The 15723-nt window shown below is 39.5% G+C and overlaps 1 protein-coding gene across 4 annotated transcripts in view; it reads left to right on the forward strand.

The window, feature by feature from the left end:
* JKAMP (JNK1/MAPK8 associated membrane protein) overlaps positions 1-15723 on the forward strand; it is a 33254-nt gene that overhangs the window by 7053 nt on the left and 10478 nt on the right. For all 4 annotated transcript variants that reach the window (XM_077768865.1, XM_077768871.1, XM_077768879.1 and 1 more), the window contains 2 exons: positions 4635-4841; positions 12288-12469. In XM_077768865.1, coding sequence (XP_077624991.1) covers positions 4635-4841; positions 12288-12469 — 389 coding nt within the window. The remainder of the gene's footprint in view (positions 1-4634; positions 4842-12287; positions 12470-15723) is intronic.

Raw genomic sequence — 15723 nt, forward strand, 5'->3', positions numbered from 1 at the left:
ACTTAGAATGTATTCACTGAGCAATCTCTAAGGGTGTTTGCAATGAGCCAGGTGATACACTGGGTTGCGAGATTCCAAAATAACTAAATGTGGATGCTCGTAGTCCAGTGCACAAGAGAGACAGGCCATCACAGTATTTGTGAGGTTCTGTAAGGGAAATATGTGCACAGTTTTAAGGCTGGCATGAAGAAGAAAAAAGTTGATTCTTAGAATAGGGTGGTTTCACACAAGAAAAAACTGACTTTAAGCTGGACTTTGAAAAGTCAATGGTTTTTGATAGAGGAATTGAAGAAAGAGTCTATCACATAGCAGAAAAAAAATATAGATGCAAAAGCTTAGAGGCAGAAAAAGAGCACAGTATAATTAAGAAATGAGAGGTGAGGATCCGATGGAAAATAAGAAATGAGACCAGGACATGAAGAGATTTGGGGCTCGAGCAGTCTCAGGAAATATAAGACCTGGGAATAATGCCAGAGCTGATCTTGAAGGGTACACAGCTTACCAGACAGGTGAGTGAAGCCTGCCCAGATGTTCAGAGGCTTGAGGAAAAAGGCATGTAGCATGGCCAGGAGGTATGGAAGGTAATGTTGTTAAGGAGTATTTTTCCCAAAAGACCGATGAGACTCATTGAGTAGGCTAATAAGGGGAGTTTTAGAATCAGATTTCCTCTTGTAAAGATTATGTGATGACTTGGGACAGACTGAAAGGGAGCATGATGGGAAGAGATTACTAAATAATAGCTCTATAATAAATAGAGCTCAGTTGGTTGAGCATCCAGCCCTTGATTTTGGCTCAGGTCACGATCTCACAGTTCGTGACATCAAGCCCTACGTTGGGCTCACTGTCAGTGAGGAGCGTGCTTGCAATTCTCTCCCCCTTTCTCTCTGCCCCTCCCAAACTTGTGCACACGTTCTTTCTCTCAGCATTAAAACAAATAATAGCAAGAAATGATGAGGTTGGGATGTACCTCTAAAAATATGAATTCTATAAGGAAGCAAAGTATTGCATTATATAATATGGAGTTATAAATGTTTGTGTACATATTCTTTGTTTCCCTGTGTGTAAAATCACTCAGGAGTTCAGCTTCCAACAGTATGGACAAATTAGGAGCTCCAGGTGACCCTCCTGTAGGAAATAACTAAAATTTGAAAAAGGCATCTATTTAAGACACTGCTGGTCTCACTGGAGGCAAGGGAGGTCTCCAAGAATTCATTTCTTTTAGAAAACAAACCAACCCATTCTAAGCAGGCGGGGGCAGAGTGACAAAGCCGGCTGAAGGAATGGGAGGAAAGTTGCCTGAGGTTAACTGCTGATAGAGGGAGATGCTGAATCTGAGGAGCCAGCGCTCAGCCTAGACTCTCAAGAGGCTGAAGCCCCACAGTGATGGGCATGCTTCTGGCAAAAGCAGCAAATCCTCTTGGGGAAACCTTCCCCATTCTCAGTTTAGGGTTTAGGTCCATAAGATTCTTGTTCATTAAGATCTGTTAATGACCTCATATTCCATGATAACCAGATAAAATAAGCACTGTGACTGAGAGTTGGTAGACATAATGGACAATATAGTTATGCTTCCAAAAGACTGCAGATAATGGACTTGTGACTACACATTATAAAACTGCTATCTTTACAGTATTAAATAAAGGATGCAGTCTCAAAGATCTCCAAGAGTCAACAAGAGCTTGTTGGGAATGAATAAACAGATTTGTTTAAGAAACAAAAGGAACTTCTAGAAATGAAATTTTTAAAATGATAGGTCGATCAGATTAAACAATTGAAGACAGAATTAGTGAATTAGGAAATTGATCTGTCTAAAGGAATAATAATACAATGCTGAAAGAAAAGGATATAAAAATATGACCCTATATTAAGAGAAATGGAGCATAGAATGAGAAGCTGTAACATATATCTGTAATACCTGCGGGGAATCCACCCGGGGTCAATTAAACATTCAGACTTAAGAGGTCATACCAAGCACCGGTGGACCCAGAAGGAACACAACTTTCCAGCAGGGCAACATCAGCTTTTGAAGCAACTGAGCTCAGCTGCAGGAAGATAAAATCCACACTGCGTGGTTGTAGGAGTCCAGGCTTATAGTATTACGCCTTAAAGAAGCAAGTCTTTCTGTAACATGTCCATAAGTGTGCTTCCCAGAGTTCTGCAAGGGACATGGCAATTATAGGAATTGCTGAACTCAAGAAAGCCAGACTGTGGTGTTCCCATCCTGTAGTTACTGCTCATTTATAGTTCTCCCAGTTCAGATGTACTTTACCAGTCAAGGGGTTGTTTGTATCCTAAGCAATGTTACCTAGCAATAAAGTTGACATTCTACCCTTATCAGGCTTCCAGAGAAACAGAGGTAGAGTTGACTGAAGGTCAGAGTCTCGTGTACGGGGAAGGTTTTATTAACTCTGCATAGATTCTAATCAGAGTCTTCAGAAAAAAATAGAGAAAATGAAGGAGAGGCAGTATTTAAAGGTCTATTAGCTTCAGGTTTTACCGAAATAGTGAAAAACAGATTTGCAGAATTGCTTTTGGGGAAGCAAAATACATTGCAAGCAGAATAAGAATAAATTCATACCTGTGCACATTATAATTAAACCACAGAACACCAAAGATAAGAGACCACTGGTGCTCCGGTCAGCAGCCCCGTTTGTGCTCATAACTGGCAGCTGGCATCCACTCCAGCCATTTGAGTTGGTCATTTTGCATAGCGCAGGGCAGTCAAGCCTCTAGACAGTGCATCCCAACTGGTGTCACATGAAACACAAGGACTGCTCTGGTGTGCCCACTCAAACCACAGACTAGTGAGAAGTAACCGGTGATGGTGGTTTTAAGGGAAGAAGTGTTGAGGTAGTTTTCCATGCAGTGATAGATTAATTGAAACATTGTTCAGATAAAAACTCAAAAGCATCTGTAGAATAATTAACTAGAAATATGAGCGTTTACTCAGTAAAGAGGCTGGCTGTAAGAGAAATGCACAGGATCAGTGATCTCCCTCCGTTGCACGTATAGTACCATCGTACCGTGAGACAGCTAAGACCAAGGTAGCTACATTGGATTCACATGGTGGTCCCTGACAAGCGGATTCTAAAATCTGTACGGAAGTGCAAAAGCCCAAGAATGGCCAAGACTACTGAAGAAGTAGAAGAACGTATGTAATATCAAGATTTATTGTCATATTTTCTTGCTTCAGGGATAAATGGACCACAGGAACAAAATAGCAAACCTAAAAACAGACCAGTTATATATGAAATTTGTATGGCAGAAGGCGCATGGCAGTTCGGGCTGGGTGCGGGTGTAGGATAAACGACCCGATAAAATGCTACTGCTGGGACTGTTCAATATCTAAGTGGAAAAATCTAATCTACCTTACGTTATACACAGATCTTTTCTACATGAGTTAAAGATTTAAATGTAAAAGCAAAACCTTCAAACTCTTAGAAGAAAGTCTAGGATAATATTTTTCTCAGAGTGAGGATTTCTCAGAACATTAAAATGCTAACCAGAAATTAAAAATTGTTAAAGCCAATTATATTCAAATTTAGAACATCTGTTCGTAAAAAGATACCACAATAAATTGAAAATTCAGCTCATAAACTGAGAAAGATGTTTGCAACATATTTGACTAAAACAAATGGATGAACAATGGAATGGGCACAGTGTTGAAAATGCATAAAGCAGTGTAAATGACTCAACTTCAGGGGCACCTGGGTGGCACAGTCAGTTGAGCGTCCGACTTCAGCCTTGGTCATGATCCCTCTGTTCCGAGTTAAAGCCCCATGAGTTTGAGCCCCATGTTGGGCTCTGTGCTGACAGCTCAGAGCCTGGAGCCTGTTTCAGTTTCTGTGACTCCCTCTGTCTCTTAGCTCCTCCCCCACTCACGCTCTCTTTCTCTCTCTCTCGAAAATAAATAAACATTAAAAAAAGAAAGCATATAACTGGACTTCATCTACAAGCAGTGCCATGGATGAATCTTGGAAATGTTATTTTGAATGAAAAAAAAAAAAAAACCTTAAAAGACATATATCACTTTATAGTGTATAAAATAAAACTAGACAGTAGTTTTGAAGCATAATCTAGTTGGAATAAAAACTTAAGAAAAAGTGATAAAGACAATTTTGTACAATGGTTAACTCTTGGGAGAGAGCCAGGAGTGGGGAATGAGGAAGGAACAGAGATAGATAGAAGTTGTTAATGTTGTAATTACTGGGTTAAACTATGAGCTTATAATGTTTATAGTACTTTATAACTAATATATTTTATAATCTTTTATGTGCGTTTTATATGTAAGATAATTTAAAATGATGCGTAGATAACTGAGACATTTTAATAACAGCTTGGCAATATACAGTATACTAAAGATGAAGATCTAATTTCTGCTTTTTTATACGTTTAGGTAATACTAGTACAGTGTTATCTGGGATGACTATTTCTTTTTAGTAAAGAAGGTTAAATTCTTCTCAAGTGTTTTCATGTTTGACTTTTTTTAAAACCTATTTAGAAGATATTTTAGCTTCAGGATTTATCAGTTAAAATTTCCTTTTAGAATCTGTATTTTGAAACATACAGATTTTCTTGAAAGCCGTCTAAATACTGAACATTTTCTGGTAATTGTGCTTCTTTTGTTTTCCTAGCTCCAGTGCCCTTTTCCAGCACATCACGGCATTATTTGAATGCAGTATGGCAGCTATTATCACCTTACTTGTGAGCGATCCGGTTGGTGTTCTTTATATCCGTTCCTGTCGGGTACTGATGCTTTCTGATTGGTACACGATGCTTTACAACCCAAGTCCCGATTACGTTACCACGGTGCACTGTACTCATGAAGCTGTCTACCCGCTGTGAGTATTTAGAGAGACGTAAGATCATTTTAAAAATGACAATTGTAGATTTTATTCATTTCAACAGATTTGAGTATCGGAAAATGGCTTCTAGGCACTGGGGAGATACACAGAAATGGTTTTCTTCTCTTAGGGATCCATACTCTGATAGAAGGAAATAGAAATGCAGCTTAGTACATTCCAAGGCAAAGTATTTTTGTAGTTGGTGTTGAAGTGTGTAAACCATTTCCAAAATAAGCCATATATGTTTCTTTAAAAAGAATTCTAAGGAAAACCTTTAGGCTATGCAGCAGAGAAGCACTCTCTGACATAGAGGAAAGAATATGGGCTCCGTAGCTAAAAACAGGCTTGAGTGTGAATCCTGAGCTGCTGTGGTAATGTGATCATGTTAAGATCCTCTTGTAATCTCAGTTTTCCCATTGGTAAAAATGGGAATAATATTATAAGGTGATTGGGAAGATTAAATAAATCTACATGTATCAGATACCATGTGCAGTGCCTTACATACAGGAAGCACTTAATAAAATAGTAGCAGCATTATTAGAGTGCTAGAGTTAATGTTCTTTTTTTTTTCTGAAACAGATGTTTGTAATTTCCATGAGAATGTTTTGTTCTGAAAATATCAATTTCAGAAGACTATATAATATGATCACAGATACTTCATTTTTAGAATTTCTCTTTGTGTTCATTTTGAAGTGTTTTTCTTGGTAAAGGTGTAATATAATGGTCTGATATTTATATTCTCATAGTTGTAGCAAGTAACCATTACATAATACGCTCAAGAAAATAGTCCTTTTTGTATANGAGAGAGAGACAGCGTGAGAAGGGGAGGGTCAAAGAGAGAGGGAGACACAGACTCTGAAATAGGCTCCAGGCTCCGAGCTGGCAGTCAGCAACAGAGCCCGATGCGGGGCTCAAACCCACGAACCGCAAGATCATGACCTAAGCGAAAGTCGGACGCTCAACTGACTAAGCCACCCAGGTGCCCCTGTATAGGTTCTTAAGAGTACTAAGTGTGAGGGGCGCCTGGGTGGCTTAGTCAGTTAAGCGTCTGACTTCTGCTCAGGTTCATAATCTCACGGTTCGTGAGTTCATGCCCCGCGTCAGGCTCTGTGCTGACAGCCCAGAGCCTGGAACCTGCTTCAGCTTCTGTGTGTCTCTCTCTGTTCCTCCCCTACTCATGCTCGTTCTCTCTCTCTCTCAAAAGTAAATAACTTAAAATACAAGTTTTTAAAAAGGAGTATTAAGTGTGAAAAATACCCCTGCACGTATGTGAAAAAGTAATTAGGTTCTAGATATAGGGATAAGAAAATCTTTCCACTTGCCTACCGTTAGGTCCTATAAGCTATTTATTTCCTGTATATATATTATCTCTATGGACATGTAATTTATATTTAAGACTGCATAGAAAAGACTGATAATGTCTTGCTTTCATAGAGCTATAACTCTCAGCCTTGTTTCTTCTCATACACTGTCCTGAGGACTGCAGAACTTAACCTTCTCTTTAGAAAGCTTAATAAGTGAATCAGAGATATATGTATGTATATATAACCATCTTTTTTTTTTTAATTTTTTTTAATGTTTTATTTATTTCTAGGAGAGAGAGAGAGAGACAGCGTGAGCAGGGGAGGGTCAGAGAGAGAGGGAGTCACAGACTGAAACAGGCTCCAGGCTCTGAGCTGGCTGTCAGCACAGAGCCCGATGTGGGGCTCGAACCCACGAACCGCGAGATCATGACCTAAGCGAAAGTCGGACGCTTAACCGACTAAGCCACCCAGGCGCCCCTATATATAACCATCTTGTTTAAAACAAAATCAGACTCATATACTGCTGGTCACCTATGGTTTTTTTTTTAATATCTATAAAGCATATAGTAGGAAAGTCAAAAAATAGAAGTGGCAAGCAGGTGCTCTCAGCCCTCACTGTGCAGCTTTAACAGCCATGTCCTCACACAGCTTTGTTGATTATGACATTTCTCATCTGTTCATCATCTTCGAATTAGGTAGTTTTTTTTCTCAGTAGCTTTACTCGGTCACTGTGCAATGGCCTGTCTGCCTGACTGTATTAATCATGCAAAACAGAGGCTTTTGAAATTATGAGAAGATTTTATAGTATTAACATTGGGTTTATACAAATTTTTATTTCACATAGCCATTTAAATGTAGCTATATGACCAGACTGGGGCTAAACATTTCAAAAAGCAGCAGGACTGCCCAGGGCTCCTGGCTGGCTCAGTTGGAAGAGCATGCAACTCTTGATCTCACGGTTGTGAGTTCAAGCCCCACGTTAGGCATATAGTTTACGGGGGTAAAAAAAAAAAAAAACTACAGGATTACCAAAAGTTATAGTAATTTTTTTCTTTCCCCACATTAGGTGTAGAAATTACTAGCAAAAAAACAAAACAAACAAACAAAACCCTGCAGGACTACCAAAAGTTATAGTAATTTTTTTCTTTTGTGAGTCAACAAAAAGTAATAGTACAAGATTATCAGAAACCTTTGGAACACTGTTATATTGACTAATGGAGGCTATTTCTCCACTGGTATATATAACCTACTTCCTTACAAATTGAAAAATGCCCAGATACTTTACTGATACTTACAGTTTTGAGGGAAATTGATTAGTTGAGACATGGAAAAGCATGCAAATTTCTACTATTAGCAACTTACTGTAAAAAATGTTTACAGTATTAAAATCTTATTTATGAGCTACTGAAAGTGAGCAATTAATACTATTGTAGCAGAAATTAGCTTTAGCTTGTCAGATTTATCCTATCCCCATATATAGGAGGCCTGGGGGGAGTAAGAAAGTGAGGAGGTTCAGGGTGGAATACAGGTGTCTGCTTCCAGAGTTTTCTGGTTCATTAGGAGAGTGACTCATGATAGTTTCCTTCTGATTGAAATAATAGTCTTTCCAAGAGGCACAGAGAACTCCCCCAGACGTAACTTGAATCAGTCTTCTACATGACATATCATAGTGAAACTGGCAAAATTTAAGGACAAAGAGAGAATTCTGAAAGCAGCTAGGGATTAAAGGGCCCTAACATGCAACTGGAGACCTAGCGGAGTGGTGACAGACCTATCTACTGACGCTTGGCAGGCCAGAAAGGAATGGCAGGAGATCTTCAATGTGATGAACAGAAAAAAAATGCAGCCAAGAATCCTCTATCCAGCAAGTCTGTCATTCAGAATAGAAGGAGAGATAAAAGTCTTCCCAAATAAACAAAAATTGAAAGAATTCATCACCACTAAACCCGCCCTACAAGAAATGCTGAGGGGACTCTCTGAGGGAAATGTTGCAAGGAACACAAAGTACCAGAGACACCACCACATACATGAATCCTCCAAAGAACACAATGACTCTAAACCCATATTTTTCAATAATAACAGTGAATGTAAACGGACTACATGCTCCAATCAAAAGACATAGGTATCAGGGGCGCCTGGGTGGCTTAGTCGGTTAAGCGTCCGACTTTCACTTAGGTCATGATCTCGCAGTTCGTGGGTTCGAGCCCCGCGTCGGGCTCTGTGCTGACTGCCAGCTCGGAGCCTGGAGCCTGTTTCAGTGTGTGACTCCCTCTCTCTCTGACCCTCCCCTGCTCACGCTGTCTCTCTCTCTCTCTCTCTCTCTCTCTCTCCTAGAAATAAATAAAACATTAAAAAAAATTATTTTAAATAAAAAAAAGACATAGGTATCAGAATGGAAAAGAAACCCCAAAATCCATCTATTTGCTGTCTACAAGAAACTAATTTTAGACCTGAGGACACCTTTAGATTGAAAGTAAGGGGATGGAGAAATATCTATCATGCTACTGGAAGTCAAAANCGGACTACATGCTCCAATCAAAAGACATAGGTATCAGGGGCGCCTGGGTGGCTTAGTCGGTTAAGCGTCCGACTTTCACTTAGGTCATGATCTCGCAGTTCGTGGGTTCGAGCCCCGCGTCGGGCTCTGTGCTGACTGCCAGCTCGGAGCCTGGAGCCTGTTTCAGTGTGTGACTCCCTCTCTCTCTGACCCTCCCCTGCTCACGCTGTCTCTCTCTCTCTCTCTCTCTCTCCTAGAAATAAATAAAACATTAAAAAAAATTATTTTAAATAAAAAAAAGACATAGGTATCAGAATGGAAAAGAAACCCCAAAATCCATCTATTTGCTGTCTACAAGAAACTAATTTTAGACCTGAGGACACCTTTAGATTGAAAGTAAGGGGATGGAGAAATATCTATCATGCTACTGGAAGTCAAAAGAAAGGTGGAGTAGCTATACATATATCAGACAAGCTGGACCTTAAAGACAGTAACAAGGGATGAAGAAGGGCATTATATAATAATTACAGGGTCTATCCATCAGGAAGAGCTAACAATTATAAATGTCTATGCGTTGAATACGGGAGCACCCAAATACATAATCACAAACAGAAACAATCTTATGGACAAGAATGTGCTAATAGCAGGGGACTTTAATTCTCCACTTACAGCAACAGATCAACTAGACAGAAAATCACTAAAGAAACAGTGGACTTGAATGACACATTGGACCAGATGGATTTGACAGATATGTTTAGAACTTTACATCCTGAGGCCATGGAATTCACTTTTTTCTCAAGTACGCATGGCACATTCTCCAAGATAGATCACATACTGGGACATAAAGCAGCCCTCAATAAATATGAAAGAATTGAGATCATACCACGCACACTTTCAGATCACAGTGCTATGAAACTTGAAATCAATCATAGGAAGAAGTCTGGAAAGCCTCCAAAAACATGGAGGTTAAAGAACATCCTACTAAAGAACGAATGGGCCAATCAGGCAATTAGAGAAAAAAATTAAAAAATACATGGAAACAAATGAAAATACAACAATCCAAAGTCTGTGGGATGCGGCAAAGGCAGTCCTAAGAGGAAAGTACATTGCACTCCAGGCCTATTTCAGAAAATTAGAAAAAGTGCAAGTAGAAAATCTAACAGTGCACCAAAAGGAACTAGAAGGAGAGAACAAGAGCACCACAAACCCAGTAGGAGAAGAGAAATAAGAAAAATCAGGCAGAAATAAACTGTATAGAATCCAAAAAACAGTTGAACAGATCAATGAAACTAAGAGTTGGGGTTTTGAAAAAATAAAATTGGCAAACCTCTAGCCAGGCTTCTCAAAAAGAAAGGAGAGAGCACTCAAATAGACAAAATCATGAATGAAAATGGACTTATTACAACCAGCCCCTCAGAAATATAAGCAATTATCAGGGAATACTATGAAAAGTTATATGCCAACAAATTGGACAACTTAGAAGAAGTGGACAAATTCCTAAACACACACTCACTACCAAAATTCACATGGAAAGAGGTAGAACATCTGATAGACCCATAACTAGTGAAGAAATTGAATCAGTTATCAAAAATCTCCCAACAAATAAGAGCCCTGGGTCATATGGCTTCCCTGGGGAATTCCACCAGACATTTAAATCAGAGTTAATACCCATTCTTCTCAAGCTATTCCAAAAAATAGAAAACGAAGGAAAACTTCTGGACTCATTTTACAAAGCCAGCATCACTTTGATTCCCAAGCCAGACAGAGACCCAGCAAAAAAAGAGAACTACAGGCCAATATCCTTGGCGAATACAGATGCAGAAATCCTCAAAAAGATACTTGCAAATTGAATTCAACAGCACATAAAAAGAATTGTCAATGATCAAGTGGGATTCATTCCTGGGTTACAGGGCTTGTTCAATAGTTGCAAATCAATCAATGTGATACATCACATTAACAAAAGAAAAGGTAAAAACCATATGATCCTGTCGGTAGATGCAGAAAAAGCATTTGACAAAATACAGCATCCCTTCTTAATAAAGACCCTTGAGAAAGAGATAGAAGGAACTTCCTTAAACATCATAAAAGCCACCTATGAGAAGCCCGTAGCTAACATCATCCTCAACGGGGAAAAACTGAGAGCTTTCCCCCTGAGATCAGGAGCATGACAGGGATGTCCACTCTCACCACTGTTGTTTAACATAGTGCTGGATGTCCTAGCATCAGCAATCAGACAACAAAAGGAAATAAAAGGCATCAATTGGCAAAGAAGAAGTCAAACTCTCACTTTTCGCAGACGACATGTTACTCTACATAGAAAACCTGACAGACTCCACCAGAAGCCTACTAGAACTGATCCATGAATTCAGCAAAGTTGCAGGGTACAAAATCAATGTACAGAAATTGGTTGCATTTTTATACACCAATAATGAAGCAACAGAANTGTGGGGGAAGGGAAGGGGGGTGATGGGCATGGGGAGGGCACTTGCGATGAGCACTGGGTGTTATGTGGAAACCAACTTGACAATAAACTATTAAAAAAATAAAATCATAGTCTTTTACGTACTTTTAAGGAACTACAAGTTTCAGGAATAAATTTTATTTTGATTTGTTGGAGGGTATAGCCTAACAAGACAAAATTCCTCACCTCAGAAGAGGTCAGACATATAATAATGTATTACAGTTAGGGCTGAACCTAAAAGCTGTCATGGGAGCACAGCGATGCAGTATGATTATGCCGGTGCGGAGAGGAGGCTTGTGGTCTTTGTTCCGAAAGCTCCTGGGCTTCCTGTGAGTCACCCTTCCGTAGGGAGGGATTTAGGTATTCAGACAGTAAAAATGATCTGAAAGTCTTCATGAACAGGAGGTTAGAACTATGTGCATAGAATCGCATTACTCAAAGAGCTAGAAAGTATCGTCTGGTGATAGAGAAAGATCTTTCTACACTTTTCTTGATTATAAAACTACATCATAAGACATTTGAAAAACCGAAGCAGCATACAAAAGTAGAATAACATGTAGTTCCATTCCTTCAGATGACCAGTGTTAAAAACGTTGTCTTTCCAGTTTCATTCTGAATGTGTGTAAATGTTTTTTAAAGGACACTAAGGTTAAACTATGTACATGCTTTTTTGTAACCTTTTCTTGTCACTTAATGTAGTAGGCACACTTGTTTTTGCCCTTAGTATTTCTTCCATAACTAGATTTTTAATGGCCACGTGCTATTCCACCATGAGTGTACTTCAAAATTTAATTTCCTAATGTTGGATATGTATTTTCTTCCTGAATTTTCCTTATTATGTGATTCAATAAAAATCCTTGTTCATAAATTTTGTTTATGAACAGTCCCTGATTGTTTCCCTTTGATGAATTTCTACAAGTAAAATTGCTGAATCACAGAGTATAAACATTTTTGGAATCTTTGATCCCTATTTCTAAACCAGCCCACTGGATATGAGTCAGCACACACTTTCCAGCAGTGTATGAGAGTCTTTTTGGCCAACCTGCCACCAATCTGAATATTCAGTCAGTTGACTTAATACACTTTTTAAACCTTTTTTTAGCATCTTTGATTTTAAATTGATCAGTAATAGATATTTTGATACATTTTCAGTGTTAACAGTTTCTTGTTTTATTTCACAGATATACCATCGTCTTTATCTATTATGCCTTCTGCTTGGTATTGATGATGTTGCTCCGACCCCTCCTGGTAAAGAAGATCGCCTGTGGGTTAGGAAAGTCTGATCGATTTAAAAGTATTTATGCTGCACTTTACTTCTTCCCGATTTTAACTGTGCTTCAGGCCGTCGGTGGAGGCCTCTTATGTAAGTTTGATCGGTCAAGTCAATGAAATATATTTATTTTTATATGTGATAAACAGTATTTTCTATAAGTATAATTTTCGATCTTTTAAAATAGCTTTTATAATCCTCAAAAAGAATATTTTTTTGCTAAAACATAATCAGTCTTACAAAAATATAAAAATGGGTTTCTTAGAATGGAATAGACATTATCAAGCTAATCAAAGCTGATTTCTATTTAGAGAATACTTTGTATCTGAAGTTTATAACCTAAGTAGCAATACTTCAAAAACCTGAGTATAAGTTAAAAATAACTGGTTTTTGTATAGAATACATAGAAATTACTGTTGATAATACATATATACACACACACACACACACACACATATTCTATTATATACTGTTCATCATTAAGTTACGTCTTTGGTTTCTGAGTTCCTTTATGAAATCCTTTTGGGTACAGTAAAAGAATCCTCTGTATATCCTTTTTTTTTTTTTTTTTAAGTATTTATTTTTGAGAGAGAGAGACAGTGTGAGCGAGGAAGGGGCAGAGAGAGAAGGAGACACAGAATCCGAAGGAGGTTCCAGGCTGACAGCTCAGAGCCCGATGCAGGGCTTGAACCCCTGTACAGACCTTGAGATGATGACCTGAACTGAAGTCGGACGCTTAACCGACTGAGTCACCCAGGCACCCCTGTATATTCTTTAGTATAACCATTCATTTATTCAGCAACTATTTAGACTGAACTGTAACTCCAAAGAAGAGTTAAGAAGTTGCTGTTATAGAACTGACATACTAGGAAAGCTAGAAGTAGCTGAGAGGACATAGTATAGCACTTACTTGGATATATGACATTGAATGTTGCAGGGTTGTTAGATGCCATCTTTTATGTGGAGTCCACCAGGGTACAGAGGGCAAGGCTTCTGACCTAAAAGCACTAGACAAGACTGGGCATCACTGTGTAGCTTGGTGATAAATTTGGCTCAAGATGAGGAATGTGCTGTGAAGGTGTGGCCAAGGGAAGATGAAATTGGAGACTAGTCAGGGGTCTGTTATCCTTCATATTCTAGTTACAGATGTATTGTTTCCATTGGCCTACATAGTATTTGGAAATGTATGTTTACTTCTTGCTTCTACAATTCCATTTTAGTTTTGGCCCACTTCAGTTATTTATCCGCCTGGCTAGCCTCTAGGTGTTTGAGGTCACTATTCTTGCTCTAGGGAGTAGAGACCTACTCTAAGGATTTTAGGCAGAAGAGTGACCTGCCTAGGTTTGCATTTTGGAAAGAGAACTTGGTAACAGTATGGAAGATGGATTGGTGAGGGAAGAGAACCTGTGGGGTATCAGTTGAGATCCTGCGATCAGTTATCGCAGCTAGACAAGTCTGTCGGACCTAAAGCAGAGAAACACTGGGAATGAAGAGCTGCTTTAAAGATAGAGTTAACTAAACTAAACTAGGTAACCGATTAAACATAGAGGTGCCAAAATGAGAGGAGAATATGATAGAGTAGCTTTTTTTTTTGAATGCACAAGTTGGGGGGAGAGGGGCAGAGGAAGAGAGAGAATCTTAAGCAGCCTCATGTTCAGCAGAGCCTGACACAAGGCTTGATCCCACAACTCTGGGATCATGACCTGAGCCAAAATCGAGTCAGACACTCAACTGACTGAGCCACCCAGGTACCCCCATAGAGTAGTTTTCTAACTTAGTAACTGATGAATAGAGCAACAGTGAATATTAGAAAAAGCAAACAGGTTGATGAGAAGTCAATTCAGTTTTAGGTATTCATGTAATATTCACAAGAATACAGGTAATTATTTATACTAGTGTGACACTTGGGAGAGCTTTAAGAATTGTCAGCCTTCAAATCCCCTGTGTCCTAGCTTATAGATGGTGCTATTGTGTAGGACCTCTTGGTTATACGAGGGGAAAAAGCTGTGGGAAGTTGGTCAGGGTTTGGGAGGTTAACACAAGAAGACTGCTAGACACTAATGTTTCATATACTGTACCTGCCTGTATTGAAAAATGTCTTTTCCAGGATGCCTGGGTGGCTCAGTTGGTTGAGCATCAGACTTCAGCTCAGGTCATGATCTCACAGTTCATGGGTTCGAGCCCTGTGTCCAGCTCTTTGCTAACAGCCTGGAGCCTGCTTCAGATTCTGTGTCTCCCTGTATCTCTGCCCTTCCTCTAATCATACACTCTCTCTTTCCCTCTCAAAGATAAACAGTAAACAGTTTTTTTTAAAGAAAAATGTCCTTTCCCACAGTGAGTGTCAGATCATTTTGTTAATAAGCCCCTGCTCAAAACACATTCATTGCGAGGACAGAGGAGTTAGTGTTCATTTGCGCTAAATACAAATTCATGCAGGCTGCTGAGATTAGCCACAGAGGACATTATACCAACTCGTGATCTTATGATATTGAAAAATATAGATAATTTTTTATTTCTGGGGGTGTCTTAGTTGTTTCAGATGGTCGTTACAATACTATAGGTGGCTTGCAAATGACAGAAACTTTTTCTCTTGGTTCTGGAGAATGGGGAGTCCAAGAGCAAGGCACCAGCAGATCGGGTGTCTGGGTAAGAGCCCGCTGTGTCCTCCTGGGGCAGGAGGAGAGGGAAGCTCTCTGTGGTCTCATTTGTGAGGGCACTAATTCCATTCACAAGAGCTCTGCCCTCATGTCCCCATCACCTCCCAAAGGCCCCACATCTAAATACCGTCATATTTCCAGTTAAGATTTCAACAGGGGGGGCCACCTGGGTGGCTTAGTCAGTTGAGCGTCCGACTTTCGCTTAGGTCATGCTGACTGCCAGCTCAGAGCCTGGAGTCTATTTCAGAGTCTGTATCTCCCTCTCTCTCTGACCCTCCCCTGCTCACGCTGTCTCTCTCTCTCTCTCTCTCCTAGAAATAAAAAAAAAAAAAGATTTCAACAGTGGAATTTGGGGGGACACAAACATTCTGTTCATAACAAGGAGAAACAGAAGTCTGAGCAAAGTAGAGCAGCAAGCAGCCTCTGGTAGCTTAAGAGATACTTGTGTCTAGGGGGGGAGGCACTGGAATTATTAGAAAGAAGTCTGTGACAAAATTTTACCAACTTGGAAGTAGTATTGAAGCTGTTTTTTTTTTTAATTTTTATTTAAAAAAATTTTTTTATGTTTTATTTATTTCTGAGAGAGAGAGAGAGAGACAGCATGAGCAGGGGAGGGTCAGAGAGAGGGAGACACAGACTCTGAAACAGGCGCCAGGCTCTGAGCTGGCAGTCAGCACAGAGCCTGACGCG

Source organism: Crocuta crocuta, unplaced genomic scaffold (assembly GCF_008692635.1).
Source record: "Crocuta crocuta isolate KB4526 unplaced genomic scaffold, BGI_CrCroc_1.0 scaffold10, whole genome shotgun sequence".
NCBI classification, from domain to species: domain Eukaryota; kingdom Metazoa; phylum Chordata; class Mammalia; order Carnivora; family Hyaenidae; genus Crocuta; species Crocuta crocuta.